Source organism: Monodelphis domestica, chromosome X, assembly GCF_027887165.1.
Source record: "Monodelphis domestica isolate mMonDom1 chromosome X, mMonDom1.pri, whole genome shotgun sequence".
Classification (NCBI taxonomy): domain Eukaryota; kingdom Metazoa; phylum Chordata; class Mammalia; order Didelphimorphia; family Didelphidae; genus Monodelphis; species Monodelphis domestica.
The window spans coordinates 1225924-1249074 of NC_077235.1; the positions used below are offsets into that span (position 1 = coordinate 1225924).

Below are 23151 nucleotides of genomic sequence, written 5' to 3' on the forward strand. Positions count from 1 at the left end.
GCTCGCAGTAGGCAGATGAGCGCAGCCAAATAATGGGGTGGAGCCACAGGGAGTTACTATACACAGGCAAACACAGACAGCGAATGATGGGGCCAGTCAATGGCAGCAGCCTGGATGGAGAAGACGATGGCAGTGATGCAGCCCTTAGCAGACAAGAGGCCCTCGCCAGGTCTCATTCTCTGGGCTAGTTCTGGGTTCGGGTTCCCAGCCAGCTCTCAATGCCACACAATGGTAGACAGTTAAAAGATCGATAAACGATATAGTGGGAATAGTCAATGTACGAAGGAGGCGAGAACACCCCAAGCTAGAAATTGGCAAAGGGGGGTCACAGCATGTGGCTGGTGTGCGCCGGAAGGCAGTGGAGAGAGGGCTGCATTTGGAATCTGAGGATCTGGGTTTGAATCCCAACTCTGCTAAGTTAATACCCAGGTGTCTCGGGGCAAGCCCTTTGCCTCTTGGAGGCTTCTTCTGCCATAAGATCAGGGGGATTTGACTGAGAGCCATCACTCAGGACACTGATCCTATGGATCCATGCCATTCAGTGAGAGCCAACAGACATGCCATGGCAGTAAGATGCCACACAATCAAAGCTGGAAGTAGCAGAGCTGCCAAGATCTGAGGGACACATTTTCTTCTTTCATGCCAGCCTCTTGTTGCCAAGCTCCGGTCTTGAGGCCACCCAGCTGGCCTGGAGGTCCACGGCATATGGGACACACAGAATCACTAGGGGGCTAATGGCGAAGCTTGGTGTGTTCAGGCACCCTGAGGAGAGAGATGGAGGCTCCCCTGGTCTCCAGACCCTTGAGCACCCTGCCCTGCCCTGCTCAGAGCTGCATCCCCCAATATCGTGGTGGCCCAGGGGGGTTGGCATGAGCACCTCCACTTGAGAAGGAGCCTTTGTTTCTGGATAGGTGGGCAATCTTGTCTAACCCCTGTGCCTTGCCTGCTTTTACCCAAGATCTTTGGAAAGGACAGCCAAAAGACTAACGGAACCCCCTGGGTCTGAGCCCCTGAGGCCAAAGACGGAGCAGCAAATGAGTAAGCCTGTCCTCTGCCCTGGAACACAGCAAATTGTCTCCAAGGCCAGTTGCGGCACGTGAACCCAGCATGACCGTGTACTTTCTGTGTTCTCTCGGTACCTGTGGGAAATGACTCATACCCAGAAGGCCACTTGCCAAGCAGTGCTTCCCTCTGCCTTGGTTTGTAACTAAGGACAAAATCAAGCCTTTGTGTGACTTGCACCCTAAACTGTTGATAATGAGCATCCTTCCCATTTCCCAGTAGAGGCCTTGGGGCCCGAGTCACTTAACTGCCAACTTCCTGCTCCTTTAATCCCTAGGATTCCGAACCTCCTTTGAAAAGCCATGTCCCCAGCTAGCTCTCCCCATCCCTGACCCCTATTCCGTTGAGCCCTAGTCCTCCCTAGTCCCTTTCCACTGCAGCCCCCAGAATGCTCTGCTCTTAGTAGCACACACCCCTTCATCCTCCATCTCTGCCTCCGATGCACCTTCAGTCTTCCTGTGCTCACTAAAACTTACCTTTCTCTCAAAGACATGAAATCTCTTGGTGCCTCCTTCGAGGCTGGTTCCTCCTTCCCGGGCCCCTGGCCTCTAGGACCAGGGGGAGGAGCTGGCTTCCTTGTGGGCCCGATGCTCCTTTTGGAGCCTCTCTCTTCCACCACTACCCAGCTGGCACTGGGCTTCCTTTAGAGCACACTTCATTCTGCCTAGATCCTCTGGACTGCCAACTCAACCTCCCTTTTCCTCCTAGCTCTTCAGGAGCTGGCTTGCCACCTTTTTTCATCCTTTCTTTCAACTCAGGCCCTGCCCCCTTTGAAATACCCTGCTCTCCCACCAGTCTAGCCTCCTGAACTCCCTCAACCTCTGTCCTGGGCCCACGTTAGCTGTGCTCAACAGAAATGACACCCTCCCCCAGTCCAAACCGAACCCGCCCAGGTGTCATAACTCCTAGGTATGGCGCAGCATACAGTGACAGGCAGACAGTTACAGACAATAGCAAATTTCATACAGTGAAAGACAATTGATCACACAATGGCAGACAATGGCAGGGTAGGATGAGGGATGGGACGGCTTATGTGCAGGAAGAGGCAGCGGCAGTTCCACAGCACGATGTGGTGAAGAATGGGTAGCCTCCGCGGAATATCCTTTCACTCAAGTATTTACCAAGCACGTTCCCTGTATCCAGCACCCAGGTGGGCAGGGCCTGTGGTGGGCACGTGAGGCTTCCCTTGATCTGGTTTCTAGCTGCCACCTTCAGTCTTCTCTCCTGCCAGTCCCCTCTACTTATCCTGGGTCCCCCCAAAGCACCTTAGTTCCCGAACATGAGATCTCCATCTCCATCTGTCAGATTCCTGCTCCTCCTCAAGGTCCAGCTCAAGCACCATCTTCTTTCTATTGCCAGGTCTGGGCTCCCAGGGCAGGAGGTGACCTCCTTCCTTGGCCATTCCCCCAGTGCTGTTTTCCTGTGCGCTAATCACCATGTGCTTTGCAGCCCAGTTATTTGTCTTGCCCCCTCACAGACTGTGAGCTCCTTGTGGTCAGGGACTATGCCCTATCCATGTCTGTCTCTCTCTTAGCACTGAACGCTGGGCCTTGGCAGAAATGACAAGAGCTTTGTGGGATGAAGGAGGGAGGAAGGAAGGAAGGAAAAAAGGAAGGAAGGGAGGGAGGAATGAAGGAGGGAAGGAAGGAAAAAAGGAAGGAAAGAAGGAGGGAGGGAGGAAGGGAAGGAAGAAAAGGAAGGAAGGAGGGGAAGAAGGAAGGGAGGGAGAAAGGAAGGAAGGAAAAAAGGAAGGGAGGGAGGGAGGAAGGAAGGACGGACGGACTGACTGACTGAAGCATGACCTTCCTGGGGGAGCCACAGCACCAGGCACTGTGTCTGGTTTGGGAACCACACGGTCTCCATAAGTGGAGGACGTCCACACATAGAACCAGGCGGGGAGAAAGATACACAGAGATGTATGAATGTGCTGCACACAGAGCAAGGGGCGCTGGGGAAGCCGGAGTGGTTGGTCTTGCTGAATGGTCAGTTGTGTGCCGAGCCCTCCCTTCTACAGTGTGGCTCTGCCACCCACACGCACCCCTGGCCACACATGTCCACACGCACACTGTCGTGCTCCCCAGGGTAAGTGGGCAGCAGGTAGCACCTTGAGAGGATCGCCATTAGAACTCACAGAAAGTACAGGGACTTCAGCCCCAGGAAGGAATCAGGTGACAAGTCGGTGATCTGGTTGTTGTCCAGCATCCTGGAGAGAGACAAAAGTCAGAGGAAGGTACCCAGGATGGGCTTTGCTCCCTGTACAGGAGGAGGGAGAGGGACACACCATAGTCCCTAGCCAACACCTCTCCCCACCTCCCCATGAGGATCTGTGCTGGGTACCACCACGTTTCAGAGGGCCCAGGCAGGAGCTGGCAGCAAATTCCAAATGGACATGGTATCCAAGGCACTGGCTCATCCTCCCCTCTACCATGGTCAGCTGGGCTCAAGAGCTAAGCCCAACCCAGGCACCTGAGCACCCGACACGGCTTAGTGCACCCCCCCTGAACTCCCCAATAACTCACAGCCACTCCAGCTGGAAGAGGTCCTGGAAGAGTCTTGGAGGGAGGGAGCGGATTCGATTGTGACTCAGAAACCTGGAGCCAGGGAGAGACGGGGTCTCACTTAGGGGCAAAGCCACAGACAGGACCCACTGCTCCCCCTTCCCACCATCTCCAAGACCCTGCCAGAGCTGCCTGGATGCAGGACAAGACCTATAGAAGCATGGAATGCCAGGGCTGGGACAGAGCTCAGAGCTCCTCAAGGCTGCCAAGGTGCTGTCTCTTCCAGATTCCCAATTCTGGGGCTTTCCCCACCTCCCTCTGTTGTCTCCTCAAGAGTGGGTCAGCTTTTAGGGAAAGGCAACTGCAGCCAGTTCCTCCTCGTCCACACTAATGGGGAAGAGCAGCCAAGGCTGCCCCTCCCCACTGTCTTCTGGAGACTTCCAAAAGAATTGCTTCATCTACCTTCTTCCTTGGCCCAACATGCAAATGAATCTGCCATGTCCTGTTTAGAGCACCTTCTCACTGTGGATGGGCCTAACCGAGCCTGGGAGGGCCCATCTGAACCTTGGCAGGCAGGCTGGGGGGGCACAAGGGGGCACAGCCAGTCGGTGCACTTAACTGCTTTTCTTTGCCACAAGGTAAGTCTCCCTGGCTGGGGGAATGATTTCTCTGGATGGGCAAAAGGCCTCAGTGAAACTTGGATGGCTTGGAAAAAAGAGGGAAAGATTGCTTTCCCCAAGCTTCCACCAAAGTGCAAGAATGGGGCACCGTTTGGTGGCAAGAAAAGGCTGGGGCTCTGATTCTGCCAGCTGTGGGAGCCTCGCCAGGCAAGACATTCCCAGACTCTCATGCATGATAGGTGAACTCAAAGGGCCGTTCCGTAGCTGCGTGGCTCGGGCCCACGGCGCTAGTCCTGTGGGCTTCCCAAAGAACTTTCCCCAGCTACGCACCACAGAGCCTTCTCCCTGGCTGGTGGCCCAGTGAAAGTGCTCCTCTGGGCAGGAAAAGGACTGAGACCTGGCTAAGGGCTTAGGGATCAGCTAAGAAGGGAGGCAGCGTGTGCATGGTCATGTGTATACGTTTGCCTTACTACGGGATGGGCCCCTCTAAAGCAGGGAATCACGAGACTAGCAGAAGAGGACTATCAGATCACTACTGCCGCCTCATTGGCCTTCCCTGGTCTGGGAGGAAGAGACTTCTTGGCCACTTGGGAGCTGAGCACACCTTCTCCCCTCCTCCTGGCCTTCAGAAAGAGAGCTGAAGGGCCAAGACCAGGGCCATCACGGTGCCCAGGGAGAAGGCCCCCACTGCTCCCTAGAGCAGGGGGGGGTCGTCTCTCTCGGCTCCCAACCCTGCCGTAGTGCTGGAGCTTCTTTGGCAAGAGGCTCCCTGTCATTTCCAAACTGCTGTCTCAGTCCCGGCTGGCCCCTCCTTGAGCCTTCTGCCTCCCTCACCTCCTCCGGCGCCAAAGGCAAGGCAGGCCTAATCTGTCCCATATGCCTCCCTTTCCAGCTGGGGACAGAGGCCTTCCTTACAGGTTTGCTTTGGTCCCCTGGCCATCCCGCACCCCCCATCATTTCTCTGTCCCCTGCCAAGGGTCAAGGAGCAGCTGGCTACTCACAGCTTTCTTAGCTTGGATAAGCCAGCAAATGCCCCAGGAGCAATGGAGTGGAGATCGTTGTTCTGCAGGAAGCTGGTGGACAAAAGAAAAGGGTTGGGAGCATTCTGGGGACTTTCTGCTTCACCCCACCCCACCGCCCCTCCTAAGAGCAGCCCAGGCTCAAAGAGGCAGCCTGAGTACTGCTGGTACAGCAGAGTAAGCATTATATTTAGACTCAGATGATCCGAGTTCAAATCCAGCCTCTGTGGCATATCAGCTGTGTGACCTTGGGGAAGTCACTCACTGTTCAATGTCTTAGTTATCTCATCTGTATAAGAGAATTTGAATTCAGTTGCTTCTAAGGTCTCCAGCCCTAAGTCAACAATAATCCCCTGCTCCCTGGAGCCCACATAGGACAGATACAGTGCTCCCTGCGTCAGGGACTAAGCATTTAGCAAGCACTTACTATGTACCAAGCCCTATATGACGAGGAATGCAAAACCAGTCCCTGCCCTTGAGAAGCTCCCAGTCTAATGGGGGGAGCTGGACACCATGCAAATGATTAGCTATGGACATACTGCAGATGAGCTGAATTGGAGGGAATCAGTGGGGAAGACCCCAGCAACAAGGGGTGGGGCAGAAGAGGCTCCTTGAAGAAGGAAGCCTGAGGTGGAGATGAGGAGGGAGAGCATTCTGGGTGTGGGTGCGGGGCAGCCAGTGGAAATGCTCAGCATTGGGAGATGGAGTGAGGAGCTTTTTCAAGGAGCAGCCAGGAGGCCAGTGTGCCTGAACTGTAGAGGACATGGAAGGCAGGAAGGTGGAAAACGGAGGAAGGGACCAGGTTGGGAAAGGATTTCAGAGCTGACTCTAGAGGCACTAGGCAGCCACTGAAGTTTACCGAGTATCCCAAGTCAGACCTGGGGCTGAGGAAGATCAATTTGCCAGTTGAATGTAAGATGGGGCTGGAGTGAGGAGAGATTGAGGCAGGGGGACTAGCTGGGGTGGGGGTGGGGCTACTGAACAGTGGGAGAGAGACGACCCACCAGGCGAGTGGAGAGGAGGAGAGGCACACGAGAGATGCTGTGAAAGCAGAAATACCAAATGACGAGCAATCCGCGGGGAAAAAGGAGGAGAACCTAAAAAGGTTGGGCCTCAACATTATGCACAAAACATTAACTTTGGGTCTTTTGGCTGGGGGATCTTTGATGGCCGTCAGACTGAAATACTCCTAGAGGAATTGAAGCACATCCGTATTGACATTTGCACCAGATAGGAAGCAGATGCCACCAAATGAAAGGACGCTTCAGAGGTTCTCCTCCAAGAGGAGAAACAAAGGAGCTGATTTCATTGGGTACTCAATGGCCGGAGGAAATGAGGCCACTTATTTCTTGGGACCTTTGGTTATCTCATCCTGCAGTCCTCTTGATGAGGCTGGGGAAAAGGAACACAATGAAGATAATTGTACCTTTTGCTCCAACATATGTTGCAGAGGATGAATAAGTGGAGAAAAATCGATGAAGAATTTGACTAAGTCCTCCAAACTGAATCAATATATACCCCCTTGATGCTTGGCCAACTCAATGCAAAGGCACGCAAGTGGAAGGTTGGAAAACCTGGCTCGGGGTTTGGAAATGAAAGATACCAAAGCTCATTGATTAATCAGAACACATGGAGCTGCACAAACAAGCCGGATGCAGTGAGCCTTGAATAGCCTATCAGCTATAACAGAGAATGACTCATTATTGATGGGGGAGTCACGTCAGAGTCACCTTTCTATGTATAGACGGTGGAAATCCATAAGGAGAAGTATGATAAACAATTGCAGTGGATTCCATTTGAATAAGCTGTTCATTGGGAAAAAATGGGAAACAGATAAAAGTAAAGATATTGACAATGATTATTACCCCCTTTGAGGAAGTTTGCTGAGGCCAAATAAGTGAGAAAGCCCAAAGAGCAGAAACTACACTGGTGAAGGCTCGTTCTACTTATCAAGGGTAAAGTAGAAGACTCACAAAATGGTGAAAAGCAATGGAGAGGAAAATGAGCCTACAGAAAGCTTAGTAGGAAACCCAACTAAATCAGGTCACAAAGCACTTGTCAATGAATCTAAAAGGATGAAAACAAAGAGATAGTGAAAGTATTTGACAGAAATCTCTCCTCATCAGCAATGGTAGTACCATGCTTGCGTCTTGGTGGCACTCACGAGGAAGGGGGAATGGAGGAATGGATGAGCATGATCCAGAAAACATGGAGGAAGACACTCTGGAATCAACTCTCTAGAGCTTTCAGAGAGGGAGAGACAGAGACATAGAGAGGGAGGGAGAGACAGGGAGAGGAAGAGAGAGACGGGGGAGAGAGAGAGGGAGGGAGAGAGAGACAGGAGAGAGGGAGGGAGGGAGAGACAGAGATGCCCCCAAAATGGAAACAGCCAGGGATAGTCTAAAAGCAACCAAAGGATGACTGAAGAAACACTGGCAACTGAGCTATATGGCACTTTTTTGTTTCTATTCACTTTGTTTGGAAGATGGTCCACATCTGATCTACCCACCATGTCACCTTCAAGGAAAATATCTGATGGAAAGAGCTGGGCTTTTGTAAAACATTTTCTGTAGCCAACTACACCTTAAAAGTCCCACTCTTAACTGAAGCTATAAGAGTCCAGGGAGTTTTCTGTTTATTGAGTCCAAAAATGAGTTTGGTTTTGGTAGTGAGAGGCAGCCTCCTCTAGAAGGAATGGTTAGTTTGCACACGATTACTTGAGAGATGTAGCCTCAGAGATAACTTGGTTCAGCAATGATCCAACAACATATGATAGGGAGGTGGCACCGGTATAAGTCAACAAGGATTCTCCAGGATCATGGGGCATGCCCAGAATCGGCCCAGGGGAAGAGATTGGGTTGGGTTTGGGCAGTCGTGCAGACCCTCAGTGAGCCTAAGCTTCAGCCTGAAACAAAAAGCCTTGGGTTGAAGCCTGTTAGCTTCCCAGTGAGGATGGGGGGCTGGACATATTATTGTTCTCATCCAGGACACAGATGCCCCATGGGACAATGAAGAGACCATGGCGCTGGGGCTAGAGGCAGGTAATGAGGTGCCTATCGTCTTCCCAAAGATGACTTGTATACCAGCAGTGGCATGGAAGATGCCATCTAGGGAATGAGTCATGAGGAAGGGAGGTGGTTAGTCAGGTGGAAAGAGCAAAAAGCAATGGTGATGCCCGAAGAGCTCAGAAAGCCTCGGGGAAGTTAGGAAGAGCCTCTGGGTAAGGTTCATGAGAATACATTGGCACAGCGCACAGACAAGAAGCCAAGGGTGAGGTGAGTGAGACCTACTGTGGTGGAGGAAACACCTACACTGAAGAGATCCCTCAAGGCTGCGGAGTTTATGATTTGTCTCAACTTCCAATCTCTCTGCCCCAAAGCAAAGTAGCCCAGAATCCCCAGGGACTCCACCCAATCCTGGAAGAGTCCCCTTGACAACAGAGTTCTTTGGTGGGGGAGGAATCCACTGTGTCCTCACTGACTCTGAGGTACTAGAGCAGGGATTCCTTCGGTGCCCCTGCCTTCTTCCTGACAGTGACCCAGAGGGTCAGGGGTCTCGGGAATTCTCAAGGCAGGGGGAAGTTTTCTTCAAAACAAGCCCAAATCAGCTTTCCCGTATTGCCCTAGTTTGGCTTCCTGAGCCCCAGAGGACAAGCCAATGCCCCTGCCACACAACAACCCTCGAATGCAGGGACACAAAGAGCTTCCAGGGGTCCTCACTGCTCCCGCCCCACCCAGCCCAAGCTTCTTTTCTCCCAGGGAAAGATCACCTATCACCGCTTTCCCATTCCGATCGCCATGCCCTCCCCCAATGCAAACACACACAGAGCAGCCAGCTACTCTTGGTCCTTGGCCCATCTATCTTCACCATTATTCAACAGCTTTCTCAGCCTTGAAGCCCCCTCCAGCCCCCTCCTCTGGCTAGTTAATTCCTCTCAGGACCGCCACTTGAAGGAAGATGCCCAAGCCAGCCGTGCTCCCCTCTTCACCCCCTCTGGTTCTCTTCCTGGCTTGGCACCAAGGCCCAACCAATACCTTCCAGATCCAGACCTTCCCCTTCCTTTGTCTTCCCCTGTGAAACTGAAGTGCCTAGAGGCTACCCCGGGCTTCCCATTGGGTCTTGGATGTGCACTCCTGAGCTTTAGCACCTGGTTTGGCCTTAGAAAACACTCAGGGACTTGACCCAGCCTGGCAAGAGCAAGGACAGGACAAGCTTCAGCTCTGGCTCCCCAGAAATCCCAGGGCATCCGGCCAGGACCACTGAAGACTGGCAGAGTATCCTGAAAGACCACCATTGTCCAGGCCCTTGGGGAGGGCAGCTCTAAGAGGGAGAGGCCCCAAGGGCAGTGCAAGAGATGGGGGAGGGAGAGACAGAGGAAAACCAAAGACCTGAGGTCACAGGCAGCAGAATGGCGAAAAGGCCCAAGAGACCTCCTTGGGGCCATTAGGCTGAGTGGGAATCAGGCTGCAAGACAGAGGTGCACTAATGACCCAGGAGAGGGCACTGCCGCCCCCCAGCTCCAGGTGTTTGCTCTCCTGGCCTGGCCTCTCCCTGGCATTGGTTTGGCCCAAGGGACGAGCCCAGCACTGGGGTGGGAGGAGAAGTGATCATCCTAATCCTAATGATCAGTGTGCCTGTTTCTGAGGCTGAGAAAGATGGCCACACCAGGGCTGCGGGCACAGTCAGAGGGCACAGCAGAGCCTCTCGGGTCTACTCACAGCCCCTCCAGGCTCTGGAAGCCGATGAATTGCTTGTCCTGCAGCTGGTGGAGCTGATTCTTCTGGAGGTTCCTGGAGAGGAGGAGACCGGAGGATGGGAGAGAGGGAACACCTGGAGGGCCCCAGCCTCCCCATCCTCCCTCACTGCTGGGCTCATAGCACCTCCACCCCCAAACTTGGGCCTGACAGCATGGTGGGGGAGCCACTTTCAGGAGGGACGCTGGATCCCAGGGCAGGCTTCTGAGAAGGGCTGCCTGACTTCGTCCCTCCTCCAGTTTCTCTGGGCTCTTGCTCCACTGGCCTCCTATTCTGGGGGGAAGGAGAGGGCCTCGAAGCTGGGGACAGCAGACCCCTCCTGTTTGTGTGCCTGCTGGAGAGGCAAGCAGGGCTCCTCCTAAGGGCCACCTGGGGATGGCTGAAGAGCTCTGAGCCCCCACATCTCTAGCTGAAGCCTCCCTCCCCTTCCAGTACCAGGCTTGGGACTTACAGAAGAGACACGTTGTTGGGGTCCGGGGCTGGGGGCACCCCACTCAGCCCTTGAGCTGTGCAGTCAACCACCCGCCAGGAGCACTTGCATCCCTTGGGGTAGAGCCCCAGGCCTGGAAGGAGAGAGCAGAGGGTCTTGGGGCTCCAGGAGAGAAAAAACTAGGGAGGGGCTCAAGGTTCCCAAGACTAACAGCCCTGGGCATGGGAGAGGCTTACTAACAACAGCTTCCCTAATGGAATGGTGGGATATCTGGGGACCCTGAAGTTAGCTGCAAGCCAACCCCAGGCAGAGCAAAGGCCTGTAGTTCCAGGGCTCTGGGGAATGGGCTAGCTACTTAGCCTCTTCTAGCCTCAGTTTCCTCATCCAACACAGGGTTCTCTACCTAACAGAGCCTTTGAAGAGCTTCAGCTCCTGGACAATAATAATAACCAACATTTGTAACAGGCCAGACTCCCCTGGGAGGGATGGCAGTGTGGGCGGGCAGCCTCAAAGCCCCCAGAGACACAAAGCCAGAGGAGCCCCTTGAACAAAATCTGGAAAAGAGCTGGCAATTAGGAGGTGATGAAGATCTGGCAAAAGGGGTTGCACAATGGCCACCTGGGCTCCTTTGTGGGGGCACCCTCCACCCCACAGAGCAGGACCCAGGCAGAAGCCAAGGAAGATGATGACTCTTCCTCCGCCCCCTCCCATCCAAGCAAAGCTAAAGTAAACAGCTCCAAGAACCGAGGGTGGGAGGCACATCCTTTCATCTTCTGCCAGAGCCATCACGCACCCTTTCTTTGAGATCTGACTTCTACTTAGTTAAGGGGAACTCATTACCTTCCAGTACGGGCCATTCTACTTTGGGATAGCTCAGTCTGGCATTGTGTTATGCCAATATCTGCTCCCCTGTAACAACCAAACAACTGATCCATGGACAGCACTATGTGCCAGCTGCTGGAGCCTCCCTCTTGGTTTTGGTCCTCCATTCTGAAGTCACACGGAACTATACCCTCCAGATAGTGGAGGATGCCCGCCCTGTCCCCCAGTAAGGCTTCTCCAGGGTCCCTATTACCAATTAGAGGATCAGAAGGGGCCAGGCCCCTCAGCTGACAAAAGAGGAAAGTGTGGCTTGGAGAACTTCAATGGCTTGCCTAACTAACTAAGGCCACACAGGTGATGGGGATCAAGGACTGGACTTGGTGCTCTTTTTACTCTGGCTGCCTCCCTTGGACTCTTCCTCATATTGATGAGGTTTCAAAGCCTTTACCATCCCAGTTTGTTGATGCGTCTCCTAGAACTGAACCCAATGTTCTAGGTGTAGTCTGACCCAGCCAGTCACAGCAGGCACTTGATGATCATCGCTGTGATTTTTCATTTCATCTTGGGGAACTCCAGGGTGGAGAATCTGAGGGAGTTGCCTGGGGCTCCAGGAAGAGAAGAGATCGTTCCTGACTATGGTCACATGGCCTGATACTCTCTTCACTCCCCCAATTCCTTTGCATTCTTCTATAACTGTATCGTAAAGAGCACATTAGCTTTTGTGACTACCATATTGCACCGTTCCCTCATATCGAGTCCCATCTTGCCCCCTCTACCACTTTTCCATGCTCCTCTCAGTCTGTTGGTGCCATTGATTCTTTGAACTCTGGAGTAGGACTTTACATTGAATCCTGTTCAATTCCCTTCTGTTAGTCTCTGCCCATGCTAATACCCTCCATTCTCCTTGGGCACTCTCTTGGCCATCTGATGTTTCTCTGCCATTACATTGTGTCTGCTATTCTCCCTCTCTTCTCCTTGACTCCCATTCCTCCTCCAGCCTTGGGGCTGTGTTGGGAAACGTAATGAAGAGAAGTGAGGGGAGAGGGACGCACTCAGCCCAGAATACTTGCCTGACAGATGCTCACTGCAGTCCTTCAGTTGTTCCCGAGTCTTCGTTTGGCTTCCCTTTGTTCTCTGAATCAGGTCCAAGAGATTTAGCCATCCGCTGTTGTCCTCTGGGATGGTTGGAGGGAAGGAAGAAGGTATGTGAGCAGGGCTACCCCTCCTATCACCATACCCCAAAGCCTCCATGCCAATGTTAAGGGAAGCAGGAAGGACAAGGACAAGGCAGAACCTGGGAGAGCAAACAATGTCCCTCTATTGTCTCTTCCTCTTCTTACAGAGAACAAAGCAGAAGGTAGCCTGAGCTTCCAGCTTCATGTTTATAAGCTGGAGAAAAGCCCCAGGAGGTCTGGTCAGCTCTGGGTCTACTGGCATACTGAGGAGAAGGAGGAGCAGGGGAGGTCAGGGAGAGCTGGGAGTGGGCAGGGTCAAGGCTTAGGGCCCAGGGTCCTCACCACAGTTTTCTTCATCAGCCCCATTGGCACAGTCTGGATGGCCATTGCAGCGAAGAACTTGAGGAAGGCAGACAGACGTGTTGCCACAAGGGAACTGACCCGGGGGACAGGTGTGGTGGCTACTGCTTTCAACAAGACCAAGGATCAGGAGAATCTCTAGGGGGAAAAGAGGGACCCAGGAATCAGAGGCTGTTTGGGGCCCCCTTTCTTTCACCCATTACCCAAAGCACCCAAGTTAGAGTCATTCAACTGCCTTTTTTGTTTTCATCCTATTTCCATAGAACCCGAGAATGGGCAGGAATAAGTCCAGCCTCTTTGCAGTGAAGGTATTCCTTGCAAGGGGTCAGCCAGCCTCAGGACCTCTTCCAGGGCTGGTGAAAGATAAAACCACCTCCCAAAGAATTCCAACAGGCAGCTTTCAGAAGAAGCAGCACAAGCTGTCAATAAGCTTATGAACAAATGCTCCAAATCACTAATATTAGAGAAATGCAAGTGAAAATGACCTGCATCCTACCTCTCCCCCACTAGATCAGCAAAGATGGCAAATGCTGGTGAGGCTATGGGAAAGCAGGCAAACTAGTGGAGTATTGGCGGAACCCCAAAATTGGTCCAAGCATCCTGGAAAGCCATTGCGAGTCAGTCTGCCTACCCTTTGAAACGCCAATTGGCCGCAACCAGCTACACATTTCAAAGATCTCTTTGCCCTTTGCACTGTCTCCTCTCTTCTTTCTTCCTGCTCTGTCTTGGTTCTCCTCCTACCTCTCTGGCTCCTTTGTTGGATCTCTTCTAGGTCCATTGAGCATGGGGTTCCCCACAGGGTCTATCTTTGCTTTTTTCTCTTTTTGCTTTAGACCATCTTAGTTGGTAACCCACCCCCACAGGCTCAAGGACTATGCAAATGAGCTTTTGCATTTATTTTCATTTATTCATCAAGACTTAACTTCTCTCCTCTGAACGTCAATCTCACATCACTCACTGCTAATTGGACTCCACCTACAGGTCCCATGGCAATACTAAACCCAACCTGTTGGAAATGGGATTCACTCTGCTTCCCCTGCCCCCCCAATACCTCCCCTCTGCCTAGTTTCTTTATTATCATCCACAGTGCCACCATCTTCCCAGTTACTTGGGCTTGAAACCTGCAACCCCTGAGTCCCAGCACTCATCAAACCTGGCCTCCAAGTAGCCTTCCCTCCCGCCTTTCTCTTGGGAAGAAACACAAGACCTTGGTGAGCCTCTGAGCATTTTGCCAGAGGATAAGAATAGTTGACATTTACATAGTGCTCTGCTGTTTGCAAGAATTCAGTGCATTTTGTCTCATTTGAACCTCATCATAAGCCTATTTATGAGGTGAGTACGCCAAGTGTCATTAGCCCCTTTGTACAGATGGGCAAACTGAGGCAAGAGAGTGGGGAAGTGATTTGTTCATAAGTCACACCTCCAGTGAGTAGGCAGGATTTGGAACCAGGTCTTGACTCTAAGCCCAGTGCTCCACCCACCCTTGGGAACCCAGCGGATGTCCAGACTGCTCTAATTCTTCTCATCTCACCAGCCCTTGGGAGCTCCCCACCTGCCCTTCTTTCCCTCTTCTCCACCTTAAAGTTCAGTGTGTGCAAGGGAAGAATCAAGTGTATGGGGGGACCAAAACAGGGTGGCACATGGAGTACTCCAGAGTGAATTAAGCACATTGGGCTCTCCCTTCCCCCAAAGGTCAGAGAGCCTTTCCCTGCCCTTCATGGGCACTGCCCCTCCTGGCTAGCTTCCGAGTGGGAATATCCAGGTGCACTTGCCTAGTGCTTGGAGGGCCTTGTAGTGTTCTGGGTCACAGCCCTGTGGCACTCTGCAGATCACCAGGGCCTCTTTTCACCCCCACATCTCTATGTGGAGCTTCTCTTCTCCACATTGAGCAGCTTCACCTCATCGCGCCCCCTCCCAGCATGGGAACCCACATGAGATAGTCTTGTGGCTTGCCCAAGAGAGGACAGAACCCAATGCCTTGGGTTCACATTCACATGGGGCTGAATGGCACTGCACTATCAAAGAAACAACCAACCTCAGAGATTCGGAGAAACATCAAAGACTTGTATGGAATGACGAGTGAAGAAGGCAGAGCCAGGAAAATAGCTGAGACCATGGCTGCAGCCAACTAAAGAAACTGAGACTTATGGGGGATTATGAGGGCCAGAAGTAGGCTTCAAAAGACACTAGGGAGGAGGGGGCAAAGGCACAGCTCCTCATATATGCCATCAAATGCAGTTGCCAGTTGGCTGGCTTTGCTTAACTGTTTTTCTCTGTCAAGAGAGCAGCTTTGGGAGAGGGGAGGAATATCTCTAGAAATGAGGATGTAGAAGCCAAAGGTATCATTGAGGGATGCATATTGGAGAATTCCATTCCATTCCATTGTGAGCCAGTGACCTTATCTTGCCAGGTCCCAGGCTGTGCTCTGCTCTAAAGTGAGCTCTCATTTCATTCTCATTCTATCTCTCTCTCTCTCCCTCTCCTTCTCTTTCTGTCTCCCTCTTTCTCTCCACATCTCTGTCTCTGTCTCCCTCTGTTTCTGTCCCCCTCTCTCTCCTTTCTCTCTTCCCTCCCATTCTTCCAGTCCTCCTTCCTTTCTCTCTTTCTCTCCTTTTTCTCCCCGTCTTTCTGTCTCCCTCTGTTTCTCTCCCCCTCTCCTTTCTTTCTTCCTTCCTCTTTCCTCCCTTCCCTTCTTCCAGTCCTCCTTCCCTTCTTCCTTACCTCCCTTCCTTTCTTCCCTTCCTCCTTCCATCCCTCCCCTTCTTCTCTTCCTTCTTTCCTCCATCCCTGCTTCTCCTTTCTTCCCTTCCTTCTCCCCTCTGCTCCATTCCTCCCTCTTTCTTTCTCTCTCCCCCTTTCTCTCCATCTCCCTCTGTTTCTGTCCCTCCTTTTTTCCCTCTTCTATTCTTCCAGTCCTCCTTCCTTTCTCTCTACTTCCCTTTATCTCTCCCTCCTTCTCTCTCTCTCCTTCCTCTTTCTCCCCTGTCTTTCTATCTCCCCGTTTCTCTCCCCCTCCTCCTCTTTCTCTTCCTTTCTTTCTTTCCTCCCTTTCCTTCCTCCAGTCCTCCTTCCTTTCTTCTTTTCCTTCCTTTTACTCTCCCTCTCTCCTTCCTCTTTATATCTTTCCTTCCTCTTACCTCCCTTCCTCCTTCCTTTCATCTCTCCCCTTCTTCTCTTCCTTCTTTCCTCCATCCCTGCCTCTCCTGTTTCCTCCCTTCCTTCTCCCCTCTGCTCCCCCTCCTTCCCTTCTTTCTTTTTAACAAATGTCTAATATGTGAAGAATACTTAGCTTTTCTTTGGTCAAAGGTATAATCACTTGATTAGCGAGAGAGAAAATGGATTGTAACCATAACATACTATTTACATTTGAACCATAATTACTGTTCTTTGAAAAGAAAAAAATAATTGCTTTAATGTCACCTTGACACCAATTTCTCCCCCTCCCCCCTTACCTCTCTTCCATCAGTGGCCCTCATTCCTTGACTCTCTCCGGAGGTTTCTCTGTAGGGCCCCCCTACCCCCAAATACACACACACACCCCTCTTGGCTTGGCATTGCCATGGTGGTAACTTGCTTTGTCAAGAGGAAGGGAGGAGCAGCTGGGTGGTTCAATGGACAGAGATTGAGGCCTGGAGACTGGAGGTCCTGGGTACCAATGTGGCCTCAGACACTTCCCAGCTGTGTGACCCTGGGCAAGTCCCTTCACCCCCATTGCCTAGCCTTTACTGCTCTTCTGCCTTGGAACTGATACACAGAATTGATTTTAATATGGAAGGAGGAGGAGGAGCCATTTGTGGCTCTCGCTCTGGTGGATTGCAGAAGGTGGCCTTAGGGTTAGGTAGAGACCAAATCCCAGGGGTAGTGGTAGAGCGGAGGGCGGGACGGGGCTGGGGGGGGGAGGGCGATCCAGTGGGCCAGGGGGTAGGCCCACGCCATGGAGGAGGGAAGGATCGAGGAGATCCTACGGGCAATGGCGTATGCCCCCAGAATCATCCTGTGATGGCCACACAGCCTGTGAGAGGAGTAAGGGCACCTGAGGGTGGAACAAAGATTGGGGTTTGGTAAAGTCCCAAAGCCTAGGGGATGTGTGTGCGTGTGTGTAGGGGGTAACAGGGGAGCAGTGGGCAAAGGGCTTTCCTGTTACCCTGCCCAGCTAGAGGAAGCCAAGCCCCCCCAGACCGAGCTGAGCCACAGTGCCCCCCCCACAGTTTCCCCACTCTGGCCCAATCCCTAGCTCATCAATCTTCCCCCATCCCATGGGGCTTGGCAACTTGCTCAGCCCTCAGGCCGACTGACTGGCTTCTCCCAGCATTTGTTCTCTGCTTGGTCAGTGGACCAACCCCTTTCCAGGGAGGGCTCCATCAATCCCCATGGCCAGCTTGGCCCTGACCATGGCATCACCCAGGAAGGGCCGGCCCCAAGGTAGGGAGGCAGCATCATGGGGCCGCTCTGACTGCACCGGATCAAAGTGGACTTTGGAGTTATGGAAGCCTGTCAGGGTACCCCTGAGCCCCCTGAGTCCCAGTTGGCCAAGGCGCTTCCTTCCAGCATCCCCCGGGGATCTGGGGGCATCTAATGCTTGAAAAGATGAAGGGATTTGCCCAAAGCTACACACCCTAGAGATGGCTGGGCAGGGAGCAATGACCAGGAGGGAGAAGATGGTGGGGCAGGGCAGGACAGGACTCCATGGCCTTGGGAGATCTTTCAGGGCTTTCCTCATAGAATGGAAACTCCTTAAGTCAGGGTGGCAGGGCTGGTTTTGTGTTTGTATGCCCAGAGCCTTGTGAACTGGCTCTTAAGCTTTGGGCATTTCTACCTGTTGAAATCGTCTAAGTCCCAGCAGCACCCCATACATCCTGACCCTTGTTACAGAAGCTCTAACAGAAGCCCAGAGCTAGAAATGACTTGCCCAAGGTCACTTGGTCACTGCCACTCTGTCAGTCAGCTCAAGGTCCTTCCTTGAGGTTGCAGATAAGGCCTTTAGCAGTCAAGAATTCCAGCCAGTAGAGCTGGCAGAGGGGCAGGTCCAGCCTCCCCTCAACAGGACTCGGTGGCTTGGAAATAGGGACAAACACTGGCCCTGGCCTGTGCCATCCTTGGAAAGGCAGTGCCCAGATCTAGTCTACAGGCCTGAGGAGGAGCAGGAAACGCTTGGCACAGAACCATACAAAGCAAGCATCACTGAAATTCAGGATGGAAGGGACCCATCCTCTCTAGGAAGCTCTCATCAGCATGTATTTGTCGGTCGAGAAGTGCCCCTGGCAAACTTCTCCCTGTGGCTTCTGGCTCTGCCCTTTGGGACCAGCCATGGTCCTTCCGACCCTGGAGGGTGGCTAAGATGGCACCAAACCCCTGAGCCAGCGATCGGAGGGAGAAGGTGGGCTTTCGTTAGAGCGTCTTGGCCATCCCTCTCCTTGTACCCACATCAGGGAAGGCTCTTACCAAGGCCACACAAGGAGCAAGTGGTATGGCCGAGATTCCAACTTGGATCCTCTAGTTTTCCCCCTCTATCACACACGGGCTACGTCTGGAGTGTCCTGAGGCCCGCCCACCAATAGGCAGCTATTCTCCAGCTTTGGTGGTGGCGGTGGGTCATTCCTGGCACCCCTCCCTTCCGGGTGACCACACCCCCAGAGTTGTATTGTCATATCCAACAAGGATTGACTAAGTGGCTCCTGTGTGCACCACCAAAGACCAAAATCCACTCCATTGGGAGGAAACTACCTGGCCCCTGAGAGGCAAATATACATTGTGGGCAAAGCGACGTCTAGGGGCGGCCTCAGGTCTAATCGAATGGATGGTTTGTTAATGCTTGAAGCAGGGCTCCAGAGGGCCTGATGGAAGGAGAGCCAAGCAACCCGGATGTGGCCCTAAAGAAAAATCACTTCACTTTCTCGGAGCCTCAGTTTCCACATCTGCCAAATGAGGGTGATAAGGGTGTTGTGCAGATCCAGCAAAGCTCTGATCATCTTTTGTTCTATCATTTCAATCAGCTCTGACGTTCTGTCATCCCATTGGGGGTTTTGTGGCCAAGATACTGGAGTGCTTTTGCCATTTCTAACTCATTTGACAGATGAGGAAACTGAGGCATCCAGGGTAAAGTGACTAGGAAGTATGTGAGGCCAGACTTCAGCTCAGGAAGGTAAGGCTTCCTGACTCCAGGCTCAACTCTATCCACAGAGCCAGCTAACTGTCCAGTTCCTCTAACCTAGCAGAGAGTTCAGACATCACCCTGTGGACCCTGCCAGGCTAATAGTCTCACAGCCTGTGAAGCTGGAAGGAAGGGCTTCAGAGTTCATCCTGGCCGATCTCTTCCTTCCACAGATGAGGAAACTGAGGCCAACAAGCTGAAGTGATTTGTGCAGGATCATACAGCTGGGCAGTGTCTGAGGCTGGATTTGAACTCAGGAAGATGAGACACCCTGATTCCAGGCCTGGCACCCTCTCTACACTGCAGTGCCACCCAGCTGCTCCATACCTCTAGAAACGTGAGCTGCTACCACCTGTGTGAACTGAGGCAAGCAGCTTCCCCTTAGTAGGCCCCAGTCTGGTCGTTTGTACAATGACTTGGACTACAAGAGCTCTGAGGGCCCCTGAACCATTCTTAATAGGCAGGAGGCAGCTCAGAGGTGAGGTTTGCATTTGGGTGAAAGCTTTGCCATCTGGGCCTCTCTGGGCCTCAGTTTCTTTTTCTCTAAAATAAGCGTAATTATGCTTGTGTTGTGTGGCGTTGTGAGGAAGCTCTCATCAGGTCAGACTGACAGAAGAGATGCAGACTGAGGCTCGGGAAGCTCTGGGCACACCCTGCCTTGGCTACATCTCAGCAGTGGGACCCCGGGCAGTGACTTCCTGACTGACAGCTTAGTCTGCCTTTGCATAGCTGCAAACATCACATGCCACTTGGATTCCCTTCTTCTGCTGGCTGGAGTGATGAAAGGGACCTGGAATTTCCAAGATGTATCTGGCTAGCTGTTCCCTCCATGTCTCTCTGTCCATCCCTCCCTCCCTCTGTCTCTCTCCCTCTCTCTCTCTGTCTCTCTCCCTTTCTCTCATTCTTGTCTTTCTCTTTTCTCCTCTCTTCCCCTCCCTCCCTCTCTCTCTCCCTTTTTCTCTCTGTCTCTCCCTCTCCCTCCCTCCCTCTCTTATTCTCTCTCTCCCTTTTTCTGTCTCTCTCTCCCTCCCTCCCATTTTCCTTTTCTCTCTCTCCCTTTCCCTCTCTCCCTCCCTCCCATTTTCCTTCTCCTTTTCTCTCTGTCTGTCTCTTTCTCTCCTTCCCATTTTCCTTTTCCCTTTTTCTCTCTGTCTCTGTCTGTCTGTCTCTCTCTCCCTTTCCCTCTCCCTCCCATTTTCCTTTTCCTTCTGTCTCTCCCTCTCAGTCTCTCTCCCTCCATCCCATTTTCCTTTTCTTTTTCTCTGCCTGTCTCTCCCTCTCAGTCTCTCTCCCTCCCATTTTCCTTTTCCTTTTCTCTCTCTGTCTCTCTCCCTGTCTGTCTCCCTCTCCCTCTCTCTCTCCCCCTCTCTCTTTCTCTCTCTCCCATTTTCCTTTTCTGTCTGTCTCTCCCTCTCTGTTGTCTGTCTCTCTCTCCCCCTCTCTCTTTCTGTCTCCCTCCCATTTTCCTTTTCTCTCTCTCTCTCTCTCTCTCTCTCTCTCTCTCTCTCTCTCTCTCTCTCTCTCTCTCTCTCTCTCTCTCTCCCTTTCCCACTCAGTCTCTTCCTCCCTCTCTCCCTCCCTTTCCCACTCAGTCTCTTCCTCCCTCTCTCCCTCCCTCCCATTTTCCTTTTCTCTCTGCCTCCTCTGTCTGTCTCTCTCCCCCTCCCATTTTCCTTTTCTCTCTGTCTGTCTCTCCCTCTCTGTCTGTCTCTCTCCCTCCCATTTTCCTTTTCTCTGTCTCTGTCTCTCCCTCTCTGTCTGTCTGTCTCTCCCTCTCAGTCTCCCTCTCTTCCCCTCCCATTTCCTTTTCTCTGTCTGTCTCTCTGTGTCTCCCTCTGTCTGTCTCTCCCTCTCAGTCTCTCTCTCTCCCCCCTCCCATTTTCCTTTTCCTTTTCTCTCTCTCCCTTTCCCTCTCTCCCTTTCTCTCTCTCCCTCCTTCCCTTTTTCCTTCTCCTTTTCTCTCTGTCTCTTTCTCTCCCTCCCATTTTCCTTTTCCTTTTCTCTCTCTGTCTCTGTCTGTCTCTCTCCCTTTCCCTCTCCCTCCCATTTTCCTTTTCCTTCTGTCTCTCCCTCAGTCTCTCTCCCTCCATCCCATTTTCCTTTTCTTTTTCTCTGCCTGTCTCTCCCTCTCTTTGTCTCTCCCTCTCTGTCTCTCTGTCTCCCTCCCATTTTCCTTTTCTCTCTCTCTCTCTCTCTCTCTCTCTGTCTCTCTCCCTCTCAGTCTCTCTCTTTCTCCCCCTCCCATTTTCCTTTTCTCTGTCTGTGTCTCCCTCTCTGTGTCTGTCTCTCTCTCTCTCAGTCTCTTTCCCCCTCTCTCTTTCTCTCTCCCTCCCATTTTCCTCTCTCTCTCTCTCTCTCTCTCTCTCTCTCTCTCTCTCTCTCTCTCTCTCTCTCTCTCTCTCCCTTTCCCACTCAGTCTCTTCCTCCCTCTCTCCCTCCCTCCCATTTTCCTTTTCTCTCTGTCTCTCTCCCCCTCTCTCCCTCCCATTTTCCTTTTCTCTCTGTCTCTCTCCGTCTGTCTCTCTCTGTCTGTCTCTCCCTCTCTGTCTCTCTCTCTCCCTTTTCCTCTCCCTCCCATTTTCCTTTTCTCTGTCTCTGTCTCTCCCTCTCAATCTCTCTCTCTCCCCCTCTCTCTTTCTCTCCCATTTCCTTTTCTCTGTCTGTCTCTCTGTCTCTCCCTCTGTCTGTCTGTCTCTCCCTCTCAGTCTCTCTCTCTCCCCCCTCCCAGTTTCCTTTTCTCTCGCTGTCTGTCTCTCTCCCTTTCCACACTCTCAGTCTCTCCCTCTCCCTCTCCCTCTCCCTCCCCCTCTCATTCTCTCTCTCTTTCTCTCTCCCTCCCTCTCAGTCTCTCCCTATCTCGGTTTCATTGTGTCTGTTTCCTCCTGTCTCCCTCCCTCCGTTCTGTGCCGTAGTCTGTCTCACAGTCCCCTCCCATGGGTGCCCCTCGCTCTCCTCCTGTCTCTCCCCAGAGTAGCACCGTGTCCTCACGGTGGGGGGCTCCCCGCAGGTGGGGGCGGAGGGCCTTGGCCCTGGGTTCCAGGGTCTGCCCCTGCTGCTCCTGTGAGGATGGAGGCAGATCCCTGGCCTCGGTGTCCTCAGTTTCTTCATTTGCCAAAGGGGGGGGGCAGCCTTGGCCGTCAGTCCCGTCTTTGGTCTGAGCCTGCCAGGTTGTGCTTGGAGCCAGCCAAGGGCCGAAGGAAGGAAGGGAGCGCCGTGGCCGTGGCCGGCAGAAGGGGTGGGAATGAGTAGTGGGCAGCGGCTGGCCACTCGGAGCCTGCTTCTCCGCTCAGCTCTGCTACCTGCCAGCCCAGACTGCTCGGCAGCTCCCCCCGCCAGCCCCCTCCCTTCTCGGGTTCTCAGGGTGGCCGCCCCACGGCTCTGGGCTGGGTACAAGCGCAGCGGAGAGGGGGGGCGCAGCCCTTCCCGCTTCGCACGCCCCCGCATCTCCAGCGAGGAGCAGCCCCCCGCCCCGCCCCCAGGAAGCGGCGCCCCCTCCCCAGCCGCCCGGCCCTCGGGCTCCGGCACTTACTGGCTAGGGTTCGGAAGGGAGACCGGAGAGGGAGAGGCGGCGGGAGGAGGCTTCTTCTCATGTTGCCGGGGCCGGGAGCGGGCATCCAGGCACCGCAGAGCTCGAGGAGCGCGGAGAGAGAGCCTGAGGAGCCAGCGACGGGAGGGCGGCCGGCCAACAGGACGAACGGACCTACGCTGCAGCGACTGCTGCTGCTGGCGGTGGCGGGCGAGAGGGGACCGGGAGGGAGGGGCGAAGGAGATGGAGGGAGGGGACAAAGACTGGGCGGGGCGGAGCCCTCCCACCTTCTCTCCTCCCCAGCGCTCCCGGATCCAGGCCCAGGCGCGGGCGCGCGCGCACACACACACGGAGACTCTCCCTCTCTCTCACACACCGGCACGTACCCTCCCTCTCAGACTCTCCTGTAGGTATGAATCACGCGTACTCTCCCACACACACCCACCCTCCCAGCCGCAGGGAGCCACAGGTAGGCACCCTGAGGCCCCGCCCACACGCCGGCCACACCCATCATCGCTCCCTAGTCTGCACCGTGGCACAAGCACGCGCATAATTCTACTCGGGGGACGTTTATAGGTGGGGGCTGAAAGGAGTCCCCATAGCCCCACACCCGAGGCGCCCTTTAGGGGATGGCCGAAGAAACTGAGGCCTGCCGGGAGAAGCTGGGAAGCCGACGGAGCTGCCACCAGGACCCCAGTCACCTGGCCCCTGCTCCCTGGGACAGGAGTTCCCGG

General features: G+C 53.5%; 1 protein-coding gene across 1 annotated transcript; it reads right to left on the bottom strand.

The window, feature by feature from the left end:
- Positions 1-2003: 2003 nt before the first annotated feature.
- Positions 2004-23151, bottom strand: LOC103098391 (relaxin receptor 2-like). The gene is made up of 8 exons (XM_056809642.1): positions 22421-23151; positions 12723-12878; positions 12276-12380; positions 10405-10516; positions 9918-9989; positions 5182-5253; positions 3582-3653; positions 2004-3265 (listed from the first exon to the last, which is right to left on the bottom strand). Exons 1-8 carry the CDS (start codon positions 22503-22505, stop codon positions 3190-3192), a joined length of 750 nt encoding a protein of 249 aa, XP_056665620.1. The 5' UTR covers positions 22506-23151; the 3' UTR covers positions 2004-3189.

What these genes read in the sequence shown, in the direction of transcription:
- LOC103098391 (XM_056809642.1), bottom strand. Translation starts at nt 22,505, where the DNA reads ATGCCCGCTCCCGGCCCCGGCAACATGAGAAGAAGCCTCCTCCCGCCG. An exon ending in GGCTGATGAAGAAAACTGTG is followed by an intron (nt 12,381 to 12,722) that starts GTGAGGACCCTG and finishes CAACCATCCCAG; the next exon opens with AGGACAACAGCGGATGGCTA. An exon ending in CCCAACAACGTGTCTCTTCT is followed by an intron (nt 9,990 to 10,404) that starts GTAAGTCCCAAG and finishes CCTCCTCTCCAG; the next exon opens with GAACCTCCAGAAGAATCAGC.